Source organism: Mandrillus leucophaeus, unplaced genomic scaffold (assembly GCF_000951045.1).
Source record: "Mandrillus leucophaeus isolate KB7577 unplaced genomic scaffold, Mleu.le_1.0 Scaffold732, whole genome shotgun sequence".
Taxonomy (NCBI): Eukaryota; Metazoa; Chordata; class Mammalia; order Primates; family Cercopithecidae; genus Mandrillus; species Mandrillus leucophaeus.
The window spans coordinates 1,283,793-1,303,430 of NW_012107942.1; the positions used below are offsets into that span (position 1 = coordinate 1,283,793).

At 41.6% G+C, this 19,638-nt stretch overlaps 1 protein-coding gene across 1 annotated transcript in view; it reads right to left on the minus strand.

The window, feature by feature from the left end:
- Positions 1-19,638, minus strand: part of DNAH9 (dynein, axonemal, heavy chain 9) — a 371,284-nt gene that overhangs the window by 168,503 nt on the left and 183,143 nt on the right. Inside the window, exons 39-41 of the mRNA XM_011965684.1 lie at positions 12,494-12,659; positions 9,611-9,713; positions 8,819-9,058 (exon numbers count right to left, since the gene is read on the minus strand). Coding sequence (XP_011821074.1) covers positions 8,819-9,058; positions 9,611-9,713; positions 12,494-12,659 — 509 coding nt within the window. The remainder of the gene's footprint in view (positions 1-8,818; positions 9,059-9,610; positions 9,714-12,493; positions 12,660-19,638) is intronic.

Consider the following 19,638-nt stretch of genomic DNA (forward strand, 5'->3'; position numbering starts at 1 on the left):
TGTTGAAGTCACCCAAGACACCTCTCCTGCCCAGTGGCGTTCCCTCCCATGTGTCTCACAGAGCCTTTATGTATATATCTCAATTACAGAAGAATTATTAGTTTCTCAAATTATTTTTAATATTATTTTTGTGACAGAGTCTCACTTTTTGTCACCCAGACTGGAGTGCAGTGGCGCGATCTCGGCTCGCAGCAGCCTCCACCTCCTGGGTTCAAGCAGTTCTCGTGCCTCAGCCTCCTGAACAGCTGGGATTACAGGCATGCACCACCACACTCAACTAATCTTTGTATTTTTAATAGAGACAAGGTTTCACCATATTGGCCAGGCTGGTCTTGAACTCCTGGCCTCAAGTGGTCCGCCCGCCTTGGCCTCCCAAAGTGCTGGATTACAGGCATGAGCCACCTCACCCATTGTCAAATTATTACTTTGTCTTTGTACAGGTTTGCTTCTTCCAGCTGATGGCAAATGTCTCAAAGGTAGGGAATTTGACAGACTTTATTTAGGTTGTGGTTTATTTTTATAATTGTATTATTAGTATTTAGTAAGTGATAAGTCTGAAGCTAATTTCTCAACGGAAACAATAAAAGAAGGCTTCAAATTGCTGAAAGAAAATAGCTACCAACCTAGAAATCCAAGTCACCCCTAAAATTTTTTAAAAATAAGAAATATATTTTTGGTCAAATTAAAATTGCAAGATACTTCTCCAACAGATATGAACTAAAGTAAATACTAAAAGAAGTTCTTCAAGTGAAATAAAAATGATCCTAGGTGAAAGAACAGAAATTTACAGGAATAAAGAGCAATGGAAAAGGTAACGTATGAGTAATTCTAAAGGAATGTTGAGTTATTAAAACACAGATATCAGTGGGTTTTCAAAATACAGAGGATTAAAATAAATGACAGCACAAAAGTCAATGGGAGGTAAATTGTCCCAAGATCCTTGCATTGTATGGCAATTAATAAATATGCTAATTTATAAAAGACAAAAAGATAAAATGATGCCTTTGATAACCATTAGATGAATAGCAAAAGGATATATACTATGCTAAAAGAGGGAGAACAATTATAAAAACATAATTAGTTTGATAGAATACAAGAAGCGAGAAGAAAGGAAATAGAATAGGTAGAATATATTAAAAACAAAGAGTGTAAGTAGATTTAATCATAAATATATTATTATATAACACAACATAGATGAACTAAACATTGTAATTAAAAGGCTATGTTGTCAGGCTGGAGTTTAAAGAGCCCAACTGTATGCTGCTTATGGGAGATACACCTTAAATATAAGAATATGGAAAAGCTGAGTGCAAGAAAGTGAAAATGTCATAAAAATATTGACTAAAGAATATGGAATAGTCATATGTCATACAAAATTGACTTTAAAGCAAACATCGTTTTTAGAGATAAAGAAGTGCACTTAATAAATAAGAAAAAGATCAGTCTGCTAGGAAGATATACTAATTCTAAATTTGTATGCACCTAATAAATAGCATAGTTTCAAAATGTATAAAGTGAATATGACAAAAGGAAAAATAAACATACCCACAATCACAGTGAAATATCTTAACATCTCTCTCAGGGACTGAAAGAACAAGCAGACAAAAAAATCTAGAAATTATAGGATTTTTTTAAACAACATGATTTACAAGGTTGCTTTAACTGGAATATTGATAAAACCGTGCCCAATATCTGCAGAATGCATTTTTAAAAACCTGCACATCGATTATATCTTGGGACATAGAGCAGTCTCAACAAATTTCAAAGAAATAAAACCATATAGAGTGTTTTCTGACAACAGTAGGCATCAATAAGAGAAAGATAACTAGAAAATCTCTACATGTTTGAAAAAAAGCAATACACTTCTAAATATTCCATGAGTCAAAGAAGAAATCATAGTGGAGATTAAATATTATCAACTGAATAATAATAAAATACAGCATATAAAAGCTTGCATGATGTAGCTAATGGTATGATTAGAGATAAATTTATATAGCCTTAAAATGAGTATTTTAGATGAGACAAAAGACGACAATTAATGATATAAGTAGCCATGCCAAGAAGTTAGAATAAACTAACCCCAAACCCAGGGTAAGTAGGAATAAAAATTATAAAGCAAAGAGTGAGTATTAATAATATACAAAATGGATATCAAATTAAGACAGTAAGAAAGTCAAATGCATAATGCAGGTGGTATACCCTTCAGGTTTTTTGACTAGCACAATTGCTAACTCCCTAGCAAGGATGATGAAGAGAAAAAAAGAGAAAAGACACACATAATACCCAACATAAGGAAGAGGACATAATGTCAGATACAGCAGATATTTAGAAGATAATCTGAAAATATTGCAAATAATTTTATGCCAGTAAATTAGCAACTATTGATAACATGGATATCTTAACATGACTGACGCATGAAGAAACAGAAAATCTGAATAGTCTTATATGTATTAAAGAATTTGAATTTATAATTCAAAACCTCTACCAAACAAACCTCCAGGTGGTTTCACCAGTAAATTCTTTCAACATTTAAGGAAGGTGCAACACAATGTTTTACTAAATCTTTTAGAGAACAGAAAAAGAGAGAACATTTCTCAAAGTATTTTATGAGGACTTTATAACCTTAGAATATTAGAGAAAGATTACAAGACAATCTTATGAATATAGATGCAAAAATTATATTAAAAATTATCAAATGACATCTAGGAAAATATTAAAACAAAGACATGAAACAACCAAGATGAGTTGATTCCAGGAATGGTTGATTTAATGTTTGAAAATAATCAATGTAATTTACCATATTACCAGACTAAAAGAGAAAAAATTTATATAATTAAACAGATGCAGAAAAATCATTTGTTAAGTTTCAACACATATTCATAATTAAAACTCTTAGTAAACTATAGACAGAAAAATATTTCCTTAAAAGGTACCCAGGTAAAAGGTACCCAGAAAAACCAGTAGAGAACATCATATTTAATGGCAAACTATTAAAAGTGTTTCCCTGTAAAATTAGGAATGTGACAAAATGCTACTCTCACTGCTTCTCAACATTGTACTTGAGTTGTAGCCAGCACAATAAGACAAGAAAAAGAAATTAAACAATTTAAGGATTGAAAAGAAAGAAACATAACTGTTACTCTTTAAGGCAAAAAGTAACAATTATTATTATTATTTTTTCTTTTTTTATTATTATACTTTAAGTTCTAGGGTACATGTGCATAACGTGCAGGTTTGTTACATATGTATACTTGTGCCATGTTGGCGTGCTGCACCCATCAACTCGTCAGCACCCATCAACTTGTCATTTACATCAGGTATAACTCCCAGTGCAATCCCTCCCCCTTCTCCCCTCCCCATAATATGCCCCGGTGTGTGATGTTCCCCTTCCCAAGTCCAAGTGATCTCATTGTTCAGTTCCCACCTATGAGTGAGAACATGCGGTGTTTGGTTTTCTGTTCTTGCGATAGTTTGCTGAGAATGATGGTTTCCAGCTGCATCCGTGTCCCTACAAAGGACACGAACTCATCCTTTTTAATGGCTGCATAGTATTCCATGGTGTATATATGCCACATTTTCTTAATTCAGTCTGTCACTGATGGACATTTGGGTTGATTCCAAGTCTTTGCTATTGTGAATAGTGCCGCAATCAACATATGTGTGCACATGTCTTTATAGCAGCATGATTTATAATCCTTTGGGTATATCCCCAGTAATGGGATGGCTGGATCATATGGTACTTCTAGTTCTAGATCCTTGAGGAATCGCCATACTGTTTTCCATAATGGTTGAACTAGTTTACAATCCCACCAACAGTGTAAAAGTGTTCCTATTTCTCCACATCCTCTCCAGCACCTGTTGTTTCCTGACTTTTTAATGATTGCCATTCTAACTGGTGTGAGATGGTATCTCATTGTGGTTTTGATTTGCATTTCTCTGATGGCCAGTGATGACGAGCATTTTTTCATGTGTCTGTTGGCTGTATGCATGTCTTCTTTTGAGAAATGTCTGTTCATATCCTTTGCCCACTTTTTGATGGGGTTGTTTGTTTTTTTCTTGTAAATTTGTTTGAGTTAAAAGTAACAATTATTAATAGAGGTACACATATAATACTGAACAAAGATGCAAAGTGATATTGACTATATATTCTATTTATATAAAGTTCAAAAATAGGCCAAAATAATTTATGATGTTAGATGTTTAGACAATATTTAGGGCTGGCAAGAGGAGGAAAGCAGGAAAGCATGAATGAACGGTGCAAAGGAGAACATCAGGGATGTACTGAGAATGTTTTCTCTCTTGATCTGAGTTGTGATTACATAGGTGGCATCCCTTTGTGATAATTAACCAAGGTGTATGCTTGTGGCTTTTGTGCTTTTCTACTTGTATGTTACACTTTGATAAAGTTTATTAAAAGTGAAAAGAAATTCCATTAGGTGTCCTTGGCTCCACCCAGATGTTTATCTCAGCTTCTATCTCCTCAGCTCTGCTAGGTACCTGCAATATACGAGATGCAGAGGACAAGAGAAAGCACCAACCAGGAGTCTGACCTCTAGAATTTTGTGTTTTACAGTGAGGCAAGCCATCAGTTGAAGTTTATAAATCTTGTTATAGCCAAATAGTCAGGGTGGTTGACAATTAAGGCTGAGTAAATGTGAGCATGCCATATGCCAACTCTGCACCATCTTAGATAGTTATGTGTTGCACTGAGATGGGAATGGTTAGTGATTTCTGCTACTCAGAGCATGTGTTGGTTCATTTTCATGCTGCTGATAAAGACATACCTGAGACTGGGAGGAAAAGGGGTTTAATTGGACTTACAGTTCTACATGACTGGGGAGGCCTCAGAATCATGGCGGGAGGCAAAAGGCACTTCTTACATGGCGGTGGCAAGAGAAAATGAGAAAGATGCAAAAGTGGAAACCCTTGATAAAACCATCAGATCTTGTGAGACTTATTTACTACCACAAGAACGGTATGGGAAAAACTGCCCCCATGATTCCAATTATCTCCCACCAGCCCCTCCTGCAACATGTGGGAATTATGGGAGTACAATTCAAGATGAGATCTGGGTGGGGACACAGAGTCAAACCATATGAGAACACTATCAAATTCTGTTCTGATCTGAACAGAACAAGGGGAGTACAGAGAAGGTCTGAATTACTGAGGCTGGGATCACGTCGGATAAAGGAAAACACCACCATACTCTGGGCAGTGCCTGTCTCCTAGCAGACATTAAACCATCCTCTATACTCTTCCATCAGGCCTTTGGTCAGACTCAGGGAGGAAGGGAGTGTTAAATCAAGTTTAGCTTAAAGCTGCCTCCTGATGTATTTTAAGTTTGGCCTAAAAGTTGCTCTGTATATCGTGACCTGTAATCGAAATGGAGATGTAAATTGACTGTAACCTACCCTTGTGCCGATCACCAAGTTTCGCCCAATCCCAGGTGGCCAGCTGTTAAAACTGGTGTTCAAATAAGGCAAACACCAAGCTGTACACATTAAACCACCCCATCTCAGTGCAACACATAACTATCTAAGATGTTGCAGAGTTGGTGTGTGATGTGCTCAATCAGGCCTTTGGTTAGACACTCAGGGAGGAAGGGAGTGTTAAATCAAGTTTAGCCGAAAGCTGCCTCCTGATGTACTTTAAGTTTGGCCTAAAAGTTGTGAACTATAAATTAAAAGGAGGTGTAAATTGACTGTAACCTACTCTTGTGCCAATCACTGAGTTTCGCCCAGTCGCAGGTGGCCAGCTGTTAAAACTCTGTTTAAATAAGGCAAACACCAAGCTGTAAGCAATCCAGCCATTTCTGTGCCTCACTTCAGTTTTCTTTACATCACTTTTGCTTTTCTGTCCAGAAATCTTCTTCCACTATGTGGCTGTGCTGGAGTCTCTCTGAGCCTACTCTGGCCCGGTAGGCTGCCCGATTCGGATTTGTGAATTGTTCTTTGATCAGTTAGACTCTGCCAAATCTAATTTGGCTAAGGCTTTTCTTTTCACAGCCGGTAGGAGGAGACTGTGGTCAAGCTATGAGCCTGAAACTCTCATTAGAGTAGGAGAGTGAGGGGACCATGTAGCCGAAGGGAGGCAGCACTTCAGGGGTATCGCATTCTCCATACTTGGAGCAGCTGACAGCTGGCAGGCTGCAAAGAGGCCTGGCTGGGATGCAGACCTCAGGGGGTTTCCACTAAGGCTAACTGAATCAGGCAGAGAAACAGGCCAGGGGAACAATCTTCACTCCCATCTCTCTGCTCTCTGGTTCCTCCTTTTTTTTTTTTTTTTGAGACGGAGTCTTGCTCTGTCGCCCAGGCTGGAGTGCAGTGGCCGGATCTCAGCTCACTGCAAGCTCCGCCTCCCGGGTTCACGCCATTCTCCTGCCTCAGCCTCCGGAGTAGCTGGGACTACAGGCGCCCGCCACCTCGCTCGGCTAGTTTTTTTTTGTATTTTTTAGTAGAGACGGGGTTTCACTGTGTTAGCCAGGATGGTATCGATCTCCTGACCTCGTGATCCGCCCGTCTTGGCCTCCCAAAGTGCTGGGATTACAGGCTTGAGCCACCGCGCCCGGCCGGTTCCTCCTTGATATTGCATCAGTGACCACTACCACAAGGTGCACTCTTTCCTCCGGAAGCCTTTTGTCACCCTGAATTACCTCCACAGCAGGGCTGAACATTCTAGCTGTTCTATCAATGCTGCTGCTTACCATTATGCAATCACGCAGTCACGCTCAAGAGACTGATTTGTCTGTGGCTCGGTTTTGTCATCTCTGAATTGAAAATAATCAGTATTTTATCTTCTAGGGTTGTTGTGAGGATTAAGTGCATTCATAGATGTAAAAGGCTTAGCACTGCTCAGTAAATGTTAGCTATTATTACAGACTAAAGTCTAACTCTTAAGTCTTAAGTAGGGCCCACTCTAGTCTCAAGTCACCTTTCCAACCTCATCTCTCCTTTCCATAAAACTCAACGTTCCCACTGGGCTAGACTCTACGATATTCCACGAGACCTTTTTTTTTTTTTTTTTTTAAGCTCCCTGACCATTCGTGCTGTCATTGACTAGCCAGTAACTTCTCTGAGCCTCTGTTAAATTGCGATAACAATCTCTGTCCCAAAGGGTTGTCGTGAGTATTAAATTTCAGGTGGTACAGGTGACAAGACCGCTGTTCCAGGCAGAAGCTAAGGTTCTGGGTTGCTTCTGGTAAATGGAGCATAATTGATGCTTTCCCCTTCAGTTCTGTCACTTATGAGCAGTGTAGATTTGATCAAACGACGTTAACTTCTTTTTTTTTTTGAAAAATCCACCTAGTAACACCCCCACTTCATAGAGCTGCAGTAATATTTGAGAGAGAGATTGTGTGGTGAGAAAGTCTTTCTCAATGAATGCTCAAAAAATGGGAGCCAGCTGTGGGTAAGCACAAACTTTGCTGTTATCCAGTCCTGAGGGCTGCAGAGATGCAGGCTTTATAGGCTCAGAGCTGAGTCTCTCTTGCTGCCTTAACCATCACATGCTTATTTTCCTCATTGGAAATTCAGATGAGGACAGAAAGGTGTGGTGGAAAGCCGTCCAGGCCAGGAACCTAAAGGCCTAGATTCCAGTTCCTTTACTGGCTTCCTTGTGCTCCTGGGCAAATATATATGATCTATGTGGGTCTCTGTTTGTTTTTAATTTTTAAAATGAGTTAATGTTTGGGAGCTACATCTGATTCAGGAGTGGTATCCTGAACTAGCCTAGATGTGTTCTCAGAGACTTATTCTGAGGGGCTCATTGATTCCACCTTCAGGTGAAGCCTTCCTGGTCCATAGCTCTTGAGTCTCTGAACCGGGGTTTAGTAGGTTTCCGCTCCTTACATTCAGGAGTTCTGGCTGGAACAACCTGGCCCTATATCGTCAGGGTCCGGAGTTTTGCTGGTTTGGCTCAAAGTCCTACCTGCACGATTGCTCTGGGAAATTAATTCCAATTACATGTGCTTTCATTGGAAGGTGGTGTCACTCCCTGATTAATTCACTTTGACACTCCTTTATGGGTGTGGCCTCTGCTTGGTGTAAAAGGCATCCTTCCCTCAATAATAACCCAGTGTTATCTTGGGGGAAAGTCTCTCTGTAAATGAGTTTCTGCAGATTCTTATCCAGAATGGGAGAGTTGTGGACTTGGCTACATGAGGATGCTATATCTGAGCAGACGGAAGAAAGGGTCTGAGTTTGCTAGATGGCGCTCTGGAGACTTGGACGGTGATGAGTTAAGCAATTGGAAGCAATGGGCAGAGATATGCCATCACTATTCAGATAAGCAGCTGGAAAGATCTGAAACAGCTTTGGCCTAGAAATGAACCTGGGAATTTTAGGACTGAGGCCCTTGCAGGGGCTGGCAGATGGCATCTTAGGAGTATGACAATGTGGATTTTTGAGGAAGCAGAGCTATCTTGCACGGTTTGGGGAACATTCTTTTTCATCCCGAGATCAATAGATGTACCAATGGGAGATCCAAAGTAGTTCTCTTTCTTTCAGGCCATTTTTCTTCCCAGGCATACTGGACTCATTATATAACACTATCTCCAAGATGTTGAGCCTTCTGCAGCCCCCAAGGAACCAACTCAGAGATGCATGCTGCTTACTGAGAAATAATGTGATTGGCAAAGGAACCTCTCTTTTATTGAGGGCCTTCCCTGTGGAGCCCATGGCACTGTGTGTGTCTCCTTATGTTCATGATTACATATGAACAGTGGCTTTGCCTGTGCCTAAGAGCTGGGCATTAGCTACTTATTATTATTAAGAATAGGAGCATCTAAGCCCCTAGGGTGTCTCAGAGTCGATGAACTCACCTGGAAAATGTTGGCAAAATCTCTGAGGTTGAAGATGTAGTGGAATTTGACTGCTGTGGGTAAGAATGTGGTAGCAACTTTCTGGTGGAAGGTGAGGGCCAGATTGATCAGTGGGGGGATGGATTTCTGCAGGGACGCCGGGAAGTTTCCAAGCTTCAGATGTTGAGTAAGGATGATGCTGTAGATGGAGGACAGGGCATCTGCCCCCGGGAAGGAGAGGACAAACAGGCTGAAGTGACGCTGCACAGAAAACAAAGGCATGAGCTCAACATCCTTTACCACAGAGTAGAAATCACCTCTTCTGAATTTGGAGATAATAACGGAACATTCTTCTATAGCCTTTAAATCTGTATTTTGGTCCCATCTCTTACACGATGCCCACATTTAGGTTGAACTTAAAATGACTAGGGGAATAACAGGCAAAGCACCTGCAGTCAAAGATGGCAGCCTGGGACAGTAGGAAGAGAACTAAACTTGGACTCAGAGAAGCTGAGTCCAAATCTGAATTTGATACTGAGAATCCATATGACCCTGGGAAAGTCATTCGTCTCTCTGAAGTTCCCTCATCTGAAGAAAGAGGGATCAAATCAGATGAAATCTGTGATCCTTTCCAATCTTGACATTGTAAGTCTAGGAGTTTCTCTTTTCCCCTAGAGATGCAATTTGGCATTCTATCTGATTTACCGTTCGGAGAGGCTGCGTGGGGAAAAAAGCCAATTACTACTTATAATCAAGGGGCATCCGCTCTAGTAAGGTATGATTAGAACCCGGGTCCCGTGGCTCCTCCTGTACCTGAAGCCGGGGGTTGATGGTGAAGCTGCCTGCCGTGGGGTTCATACAGGAAACATACTGTACATTTGTGATCTCCTTTAGGGACAGCTTGCTCCGATCATACCTGGAACAGTCAGAAGCTCTAGGTAAAAGGTGTCTGAGGACCGAGGCAGGTGAGTGCTTTGTCAAGGTGAGGTAGGATGTGCCCTACTGTTCATGTGCTTGGGTGATAAAAAAGTCTAGATCCACTGGCAGGGATTGAGAAGAGATACGAGCCTAGGACAGATTCCCAAGGGACCTCAGTATCTAAAGAAATAGCTTAGAAAGACGAGCCCACAGGAGGGACAAAAAGGTAGGAGAAAAATCAGGGGGTATATGCCATACCAAAAGGCAAAGGAAGCCAGTATTCCCAAAAGAAGAGAGTGGTCAACCACATCGAGGGCTGCAGAGAGAACAAGAAAGGTGGTGACTCCAGCAGGGGTGTCTAAGGGAGAGAATCCTTCCTGGGTTCTTAGTTTCTGTTTCTGGTTGAGCCAGTAATGCCCCTTCCTCATCCCTCTTTTCCACTTATCACTAGAGACAGAAACTAAAAACCATGGCTTCAGGCTGCTGAAAGCCAAAAACAAAACCAAACAGAACAACAACAATGACAAAATAAGGTGGCTGGACAAGCTTGCAAAGGATTTCTTGGATTTTATAATAATGATGCAGATAGTAGGTTAGCAAGAACAGTGGAGGGAACAGAAATCAAACAACAGTAGATTGAGGAGTGAGTGGGAGATAAGGGAGTGGGGACAGAACAGTAATTAGAAAGTGATTTTTTAACTCAGTTGAAGAAATGTATGCAAGTTTGTTTGTTTATTTATTTATTTATTTGAGACAGAGTCTCACTCTGTTGCCCAGGCTAGAGTGCAATGGCATGATCTCGGCTCACTGCAACCTCTGTCTCCAGGTTCAAGCGATTCTCCTGCCTCGGCCTCAGAAGTAGCTGGGATTACAGGTATGTGCCACCACACCTGGATAATTTTTGTATTTTTAGTAGAGATGGGGTTTTACCATGTTGACCGGGCTGATCTCGGACTCCTGGGCTCAAGTGATCCACCCACCTCGGCCTCCCAAAGTGGTGGGATTACAGGCATGAGCCACGGCACCCAGCCCGTTTATGCAAATTTAAATGATGTGAAGCAGCTAATGAGGAGATGGGGACCGACTGATGAAGTGAGCACTTCAGGAGTGGGAGACAGTAGAATGAAGAGGCTGGTGGATGGTTCGGCCTTAGGTAAGATGTAACAGGAGGGTGGAGGAGGGATGCATGGGGACACGGGTGAGTTGTATGGATGTGGAAGCAAGAAATGGAGGTGGCATCTGTGTTCTCTGAGAAGGCAAGGCCATCAGCGGAGGGTGGTGGGAAGATCAAAGACAGGGAAGATGGAATGAAATAGACATTTCTGAGAGTAGACATACTAAAACCATATGGTAGAATTTCCAGGAAGCTTCTACTTTCCGTTTAAGGTTTGTGACCATGAATCTAAAGTAAAACTAGTTAGCTTGACTCTCAATTATTGCCCATGAAATTAAGCTGCTCAAATGTCAGTGTGGAGATTGTGAACGGTTGCATATGTCAGGCATCCAGTAAAGATTTTGGGAAGGAAGGGAAGGCAACTCAAGTTGCCGTCTTAACTACCATTCTTCTCTCTGAATTCTCTCTTCTCACTCTTTCTCAGCAGTAGATTCAGTGTGTGGTAGAAAGGTGAGTCAAAGTTGTCTCAAATCAGTGACTTTTTTTTTCTTTTTCTAGTAAGTTCAGACCTTTTGCCATTAAAAATTATGCTGTTGCAAGAGATACTATCCAGGCCTCTGAGCTGCTCTGAAGGCACTGAGGCTGGAAGGTCTGCAGACACCGTACAGGGTACCGGGTGTTAGGTGTTGTGTTTCATTTGTTTGTGAGATGGAGTCTTGCACTGTCACCCAGGCTGGAGTGCAGTGGTCCAAACTTGGCTCATTGCAACCTCTGCCTCCTGGGTTCACGCCATTTTTCTGCCTCAGCCTCCCAAGTAGCTGGGACTACAGGTGCGCACCAATATGCCTGGCTAATTTTTGTATTTTTTTTTAGTAGAGATGGGGTTTCACCATATAGGCCAAGCTGGTCTCGAACTCCTGACCTTGTGATCCACCTGTCTCAGCCTCCCAAAGTGATGGGATTATAGGCATGAGTCATTGTGCCCAGCCTTTTTTTTCTTTTTTCTCGAGACAGAGTCTCGCGTTGTCACCCAGGCTGGAGTGCAGTGGCACGATCTTGGCTCACTGCAACCTCCGCCTCCCAGGTTCATTCAAGTCTCCTGCCTCAGCCTCCTGAGTAACTGGAACCACAGGCGTCCGCCACCACACCCCACTAATTTTTGTATTTTTAGTAAAGACAGGGCTTCACTATATTGGCCAGGCTGATCTCGAACTCCTGACCTTGTGATCTGCCTGCCTCAGCCTCCCAAAGTGCTGGGATTACAGGCATGAGCCACTGCACCTGGCCTGTGTTAGGAGTTATCACTGAAGCACATGCCCAGTGCTGTGGGGCCATGGTGCGGGGGAAGTGGTTAATTCTGCTTCCGGCACTTGAAGAAGGCAACTTTGGACATGAGTCTTGAAGCAAAAAGTAGGCTTTTTTTCCTTAGATGAGAGCTCAGTGTCTTCCCTGGTTAAACTTTTCATGTGAATATTAGTGCCCCTGTTTGAAGGAACCACTCTGGGAAATAGAGAACTGCATGAGAAATGTGGTTTACCACAAAGACTCCCATCTGGCACCAGAGCTATGCTGAGGTTTGCCATTCAGGCAGAATAGAGACTGGCCTTTAGCCCTGCCTTAGGCTCTGCCCCCTTGGGCCAGTCCCTTTACATGGGCACTCTTACCAGTGGCCATAGTCCAGATGCTGCCGGATGATGGTGTGGGGCTGCACCGTCCCGTAGGCATCCACCTCAGGCATGTTCATGTCATCAATGAAATAGATGAGCTTCTTGTTGCCTGGAGGGCCGTAGTTTCTACCAGCCTTCTTTTCCAGAGGCTTCTCCAGGACAGCTGGGGAGACAGCGAGTCAGTGAGGGAAGGTGGCTCAAATCTCAGATGCCAGTAATGAGACAGCAAAGATGTCAAGGACAAGCAATTGTGCTGCCTGCATGTGTGCAAAAAACAGCAACACAAAAGACAACAATAATAACAACCACTGCTGCTCCCAACGTGCATTCTACAGGACCGGAAAGTGAAAACTGAAATTACTAGGCAGTAATGGGGACTGAATACCTCACCACGTGGGCTGTGCTAAGTTTTTACCCATCTTAATTATCTCATTTAATCCTTATAACATAACTGTGAGATTAGTATTATCCCGTTTTACAGATGAGGAAACTGAGGCTCAAAAGAACTCAGCGACTTTACTAAGGCTGGATACAAATCACAGTGGTTAAACCTCAAAGACTATGCTTCTTCTGTCATACTTGTGGTCCCCAGTTTTCTTGGTTTATATACTAAAAATGGAAAATATCTTTACAGTCCCAAGGCCAGGTACTCTACTCCAAAGAAGCTTACGAATAGTTGAATTCCTAGGTACAGTTGCCCTCTCTACTGAAGGCAGCAAAAATGCATAAAGGCTGCAGTTCCCCTTTCAGGGCTGGGTAGATGCCCTTTCCTCTCCGAGGCTGTAAGAAAGGTGTCAATGTATGTTTTGCCAACTGTGTTCCCAGAGAGTTCATCTCATGGGATTTTCCTTGGCAGGATGTAGTAAAAACAGCCTCAGAGAATTTTCCAGATGCTTCCAGTGTCAACGGTGCCCTCCCCTGCTCTCAGGTTTCCTGGCTCTCTGTCTGAGCACCTTGGTGCCTTGACTCTCTTCTGGAGTGGTTTCTTCAATTATCAAGCCAAAGAAAGGAATCTAACAGCAGTTTTCCAGCATGACAGGACTTGCTTAGAACAAACTTAAGTAATAGGGTGGAGATATATGTACTTTTTCCAGTAAAGCAATGAAATATTTATGAATTGCAAGAACCAACACTTCCTGTTACAGCTGGAAGCGCTAAGAATCATCTGATTTCTTCTCTTGAAAAACAAGTTTGTAAACAAGGAGAAAGTGTCAATAGACATATGAAGGTGACAGAGAGAAAGACAAGTTCCTTCAAGAAGCTCGAATATTCTAATTTTCTGGTCCTGAGTTAAATTAAATGTTTCAAATATGAATTAAATTTAAATTTAATTAGCATCCAATTAACATACACTATCAACCAATTAATCACACAACACCTTCTTCCCCCCTAAAGACATAACAACTAGATGTGAGCTCTGTCAACATGAAATATAATTAATGGGTTGACAAGGACATGCTTTTGAGAACAGTTCTTCTAATAGGAAATTCTCTCCTTAGAAAGAAAGACTTATTTCTCCTCCTCCCAAGGCAATGATATTCAAATCAACCCCTGGAATTAAGCAGACCCTGTAATTTGGGTTGATTAAGCTCTTTATGCTTTTAAAGGATCGTTGAGGAGAAAACCATGTCAGTTAGCAAGAACCATGTCAGTTAGCAAGAACCATGTCAGTTAGCAAGAAGTGGCCATGGAGCGCATGGGATTATCTCGTGGCAGATGATACTAAGTTCTCCAGAGAAAGAAAGGGTCCTCCAGGAAAGACAGGCACATTGCTGACCCCTTCTTGGCCATGCTCTGCTCCATGTCACACCTAGGATGGAATGATAGCGATCTACTCTGTTTCCAGGCAGAACTGGAGGAGCAGAAGAGGGTCTGAGTTTCAGGAAAAGTGTTGATGTTGAAGGAGCTGAATGAACAAGACATGTAAAGAAATGTGACCCTCTTGCCACACTTCTGGGTTCTGACTGTTCTCAACAAGCCTGGAAACTCAAGCCCACACCTGGAGCCCGGGCCCAGGGTCATTTGTGCATTCTGACTGATTTCTCCTCGACACCCACATGGAACAGCTTGGGGTTCAGTCTTTGGCCACACAGACCCGTATCAGCTGCTGCACCAGGGTGAATGGTTTTATTCGTGCTGTTCTCTGGATACTATTGCACTGCCATCTTATACTTGAAGGGCGATTTAATTTTCTTCTTCTTCTTCTTTTTTTTTTTGAGCTGGAGTTTCGCTTTTGTTGCCCAGGCTGGAGTGCAGTGGCATGACCTTGGCTTACTGCAATCTCTGCCTCCCGGGTTCAAGTGATTCTCCTGCCTCAGCCTCCCGAGTAGCTGGGATTACAGGCATGGAACACCACCTGGCTAATTTTGTGTTTTTAGTAGACGGGTTTCTCCATGTTAGTCAGGCTGGTCTCGAACTCCTGACCTCAGGTGATCCACCCACCTCAGCCTCCCAAAGTGCTGGGATTACAGGCGTGAGTCACTGTGCCCGACCTGTAATTTAATTTTCAAAGGGGCTTCCCATTTGTTCTCTCTTTTCGCCATCTCCACTGCTGCCCTCCTTGTCCATCTGCTCTCACCTGGTAACTACGAATCTTCCCAAATGGTCTCCCAGCTTTTGCCCTAGACTCCCTACACTATATTCTCAAAACAGCAGACAAGAATACCCTTGTAAAATGCAAATTGGATCGTGCCCATCCCCTGTTTTATGCCCTCCAGTGGCATCCTGTCTCACTTGGAGCAAAAGCCAGTTTGTTGACTTTCACTAAACTTGTATCTTTGTTTTTCTCTCCTGTTCTCCTCCTCACACTCTGCCCCAGCCGCCCTGTTTCTTTTTTCCTTCCTTCCTTCCTTCCTTCCTTCCTTCTCTCTCTCTCTTTTTTTCTTTCTTTCCTTTCTCTTTCTTTCTCTGTCTCTCTCTCTTTCTTTCTTTCTTTTTGAGACGGAGTCTCACTCTGTTGCCCAGGCTGGAGTGCAGTTTTGGCTCACTGCAACCTCCGTCTCCTGGGTTCAAGTAAGTCTCCTGCCTCAGCCTCCCGAGTAGTTGTTTCTGATTCATGAGTCACTCACTGCCCCAAGGCTTTGCTCTGGTTGTACCCCTTGCCTCAAATCCTCTTCTTCCACATGCCAGCACAGTTTGCTCCCTCACACCCATCAGGAGTTTATTTACCCAGGTGCTATTTTTCCAGTAAGGTCTTCCCTGGCATGCACCCTAAAATTCAAAGCCCCACCTGCTATTCTCTGCCCCAGCTTCATGTCTCTTTACATCACTTGTTACCACCTAATATCCTATATCTTTACTTATTATCTTGTGTATTGCCCCATCCATCCCCTTGAACACTAGAATCTAAACCCCATGAGGACAGGGATTTTACTGTTTGTCTCACTGTCATAACCTCTGGACCTAGGGTATTATCTAGCACATAGTATAGTGCTCGAAAATCACTTATTAAATAAATGAATGAATGAATGTATCTTATTATTATTACAAACTCCATGATATAAGTAAAGAAAGTCTTACTATTCCCCATTTGAAATTAAGGACAAAGAGGCTAAGGCAGATTAAATACCTTGCTGGAATGAGAATCCAGGTTTTTAGATAGTAATTCCAAAGCTTCTCCATGTTACCCAGCAAGAGAGCCCTTGTAAGCCTTCGCTCCCACCCTCCTGGACAATTCTAGTCCCAGTGATTCCTCCAGGCCCTGAACTTTAGAGCAGTTCCTTCATTCACCACGAAGCATTACCAGTGAGTGAGTGCTTGACATGGATTATAGCACTGATCCTCACAGAGCCCTATCATGTATTATCATTGCCTCTTAAAAGTCTTTGAATACATGGTAAGACTGAGGCTTAGAGAAATTTAGTGATTTTATCCAAAGTCAAACAGCTACTAAGTGTCAAAGCCAGGATTTTAACCCAGGTCCACCTGGCAATGAAACCTCACATAACCACTACTACAATATTTACTTCTTCTTTTGTTGTTGTTTTTTTTTTTTTTTTGAGATGGAGTTTCACTCTTGTTGCCTAGTTGGAATGCAATAGCGCGATCTTGGCTCAGTGCAACCTCTGCCTCCCAGGTTCAAGCAATTCTCCTGCCTCAGCCCTCCTGAGTAGCTGGGATTACAGGCATGCGCCACCACGCCTGGCTAATTTTGTATTTTTAATAGAGACAGGATTTCTCCATGTTGGTTAGGCTGGTCTCGAACTCCCAACCTCAGGTGATCTGCCTGCCTCGGCCTCCCAAAGTGTTGGGATTACAGGAATGAGCCACTGCACCTGGCCTTCCTTACTTCTTAAACATTATAAAGACATGGCTTCTGCCCTTGAAAATTATCGGTTTAGTCAACTCATTGCCCGTACCATATTTTTGACAGAGATCATTAGTAATTAACCATGTCTTATTTTGCATGGATATGATTTGCATACCTGTTTGAACCCTTTTCCTTTCATATTATTTAATTTTTCATGTATTAAGACTTTTCAGTTATCTTGTAAGGGCTTTGCATTTATTCTTTCAAAAAATAACATACTTTGCATGATTATAAACATAATACATATTCATTTTAGAAAGACTAAAAAGCATAGAAAATTATAATAATGGAAGTGAAAGTCACCCATAGTTCTATCAACTAGCTGTAAGTACTCTCTTTCAATATTTTGGTGTATTTTACTCTAGTCTGGTTTTTTTTTTTTTTTGCTTAGATTTTTTTTCTACACAATCAAAATTATACTGCCTGTATTTTTTAATTTAATGTATTGTAAACCTCTTTATATGGTAATAAACATACTCCTAAAACATGATTTTAATTGCTGCGTTGTGTTCCATAATTTGGATGTACCAAAATTTATAGAATTATTTTTCTATTGCCTAAAATATGTGTTGCTTTCAATTTCATTATACTATATTTGAACTTTCCATGATTCCAAGTAGAATGTCTTGCTCACTAGATGACACATCTTTGATGATTTCACTTTGATTTCTGTCATGAAGTAAAACGTATTAGGTGGAAGAGAGCTGTCTGTTTGTAATAATTGTAAGCACAATGCTCCTTTGAGATTGGACATTTGATTAGATCTTTTAAGGTCCTGTCCAACCTTGAGGTTTATAATAAACAGGTTATAAACAGGTTACAGAGATCCTTTTTTTTTTTTTTGAGATGGAGTCTTGCTCTGTCGCCCAGGCTGGAGTGCAGTGGCACGATCTTGGCTCACTGCAAGCTCCACCTCCTGGGCCCACACCATTCTCCTGCCTCAGCCTCCCGAGTAGCTGGGACCACAGGCGCCCGCCACCGCGCCCGGCTAATTTTTTGTATTTTTAGTAGAGACGGGGTTTCACCATGTTAGCCAGGATGGTCTCCATCTCCTGACCTTGTGATCCGCCCGCCTCAGCCTCCCAAAGTGCTGGGATTACAGGCGTGAGCCACTGCACCCGGCCCAGAGATCTATTTTATACAAAATTTCAGACATCGGAGCTCCTATATAATTAGTGTAATTAAGCACTCAAATGTTTGTTGAGCTAATAATGCAAATCACAGCTGAATGGCAAGAGAATTCAGAACTGTGATAAGCTTGATCTTTGGCCTTCTCCCTGTACGCTAAAACTATAAGCCCACTGAAGCCTTAACTAAGTTCTTTGTTCCTACTTTTCTAAACTATCCTGCTTCTAAACTATCCTGTCTTGTGGGTCTCTATGAATTCTTTTGTTTTAAAATTATTTATATTTTCAAAAAGAACAAGAAGAGACTTAAAATCTTTAAAGAGACATTAAACAGACCAATTAAAATAAAGACTAAATAGGGATTGCTAAACAATACAGAATGAGAAGAAACTTAACTACACTAGTAATGTAGGATGACATAGTTACTGTAAACACATAAAAATTTATCTCACATTTTCCTTTATGAACGGCTTGCCTGAAAGCTCAGAACTAAATCTGTGTTTAATTACAATAACCATGTCATCTCAGGTTACTGGTACAGAGTCATCTCCTCTTTCCTCTAAAAATTTTGCAGGCACCAAATTCCAGGAGGCATATATCACAGATACTTATAAAACAGGTATCAGGCTACAGAATGGTCTTCAACTGAGGTTTTGCAGCAGGCATAAAAAATAACTTACAGTTATTTTTTATTATAGTAACCCTCAACAAAACCCAAGGGTAGACGATTATATTGTAATTTAATGAAGGGAATGAAAGCAGTACAGCTAGGTTTGTGGAGTTCAGAGAAATTGCTGGAATGGAGAATGAACACAGATCTCTGTCTCTCTCGGCTTGAGGTGTCAGTGTTACGAACCTGTGGTTTGTGCATGTGTTACCCAGTAATAAACATTTTTCAATGACTGACGGAAGGGCCTATTCTGTTGACTATCATAGAAAAAGATATCCATATGCTCTAGATATCAGATGAGCGGAAGCAGAGTTGACATTCTATTATGAAAAATTAAGATGTATGACTTAAAAGTCTTATCAAAGTAGAAGGTCTTCATAGCTTCATGAAATAAGACTGCTTTGCTGTTAACTCATAGGGTGACTTTGAGGTAAGTCCTTAACACCTCTAAGCTTCATTTGATTAACTTGTAAAACTGGGGACTATCATCAGATCTGTGTTGGACACCATTCCAACCTCCTTTTCTTTAGCCAGTCTTCAGCTGGGGTGTCATGTGGCACAGTTCTGAACATTAAGACATAGGCATAAATGTATAAAGTTCCTGGAGAGCTACCATGTCAGGACATGGGCACTATCTCCCCCTACCACTTTTTTTTTTTTTTTTTTGGATGCGGATATGATGGCTGATGCAGCAGCCATTCTGCCACCTTGAAGGAGGAGCCAAGAGAAGAGCGAATATCTTAGCATTGGTATCACTGTTACTAACCTGATTAACAATTGCCTGCCTGCAGAATTCCTGTCATGTGAAAAACAGAATCTCTATTTATGCCACTGATGTCAGATTTTCCACTACTTGCAGTCAAAAGCCATATTGAAATAGTCTCATAGGCTGGAGAGGATTAAATGAAGTAGGTGAGGAAAGCCCTTTGCACAAAGGTTGACCCACTGTAAACATTAAAGGGTGTGCCACCCACACTGTGAGCTCGCAGTACAGCCCCCACTGGTATCAAGGAGTTCTGAATCCGTGTTTAGAGAA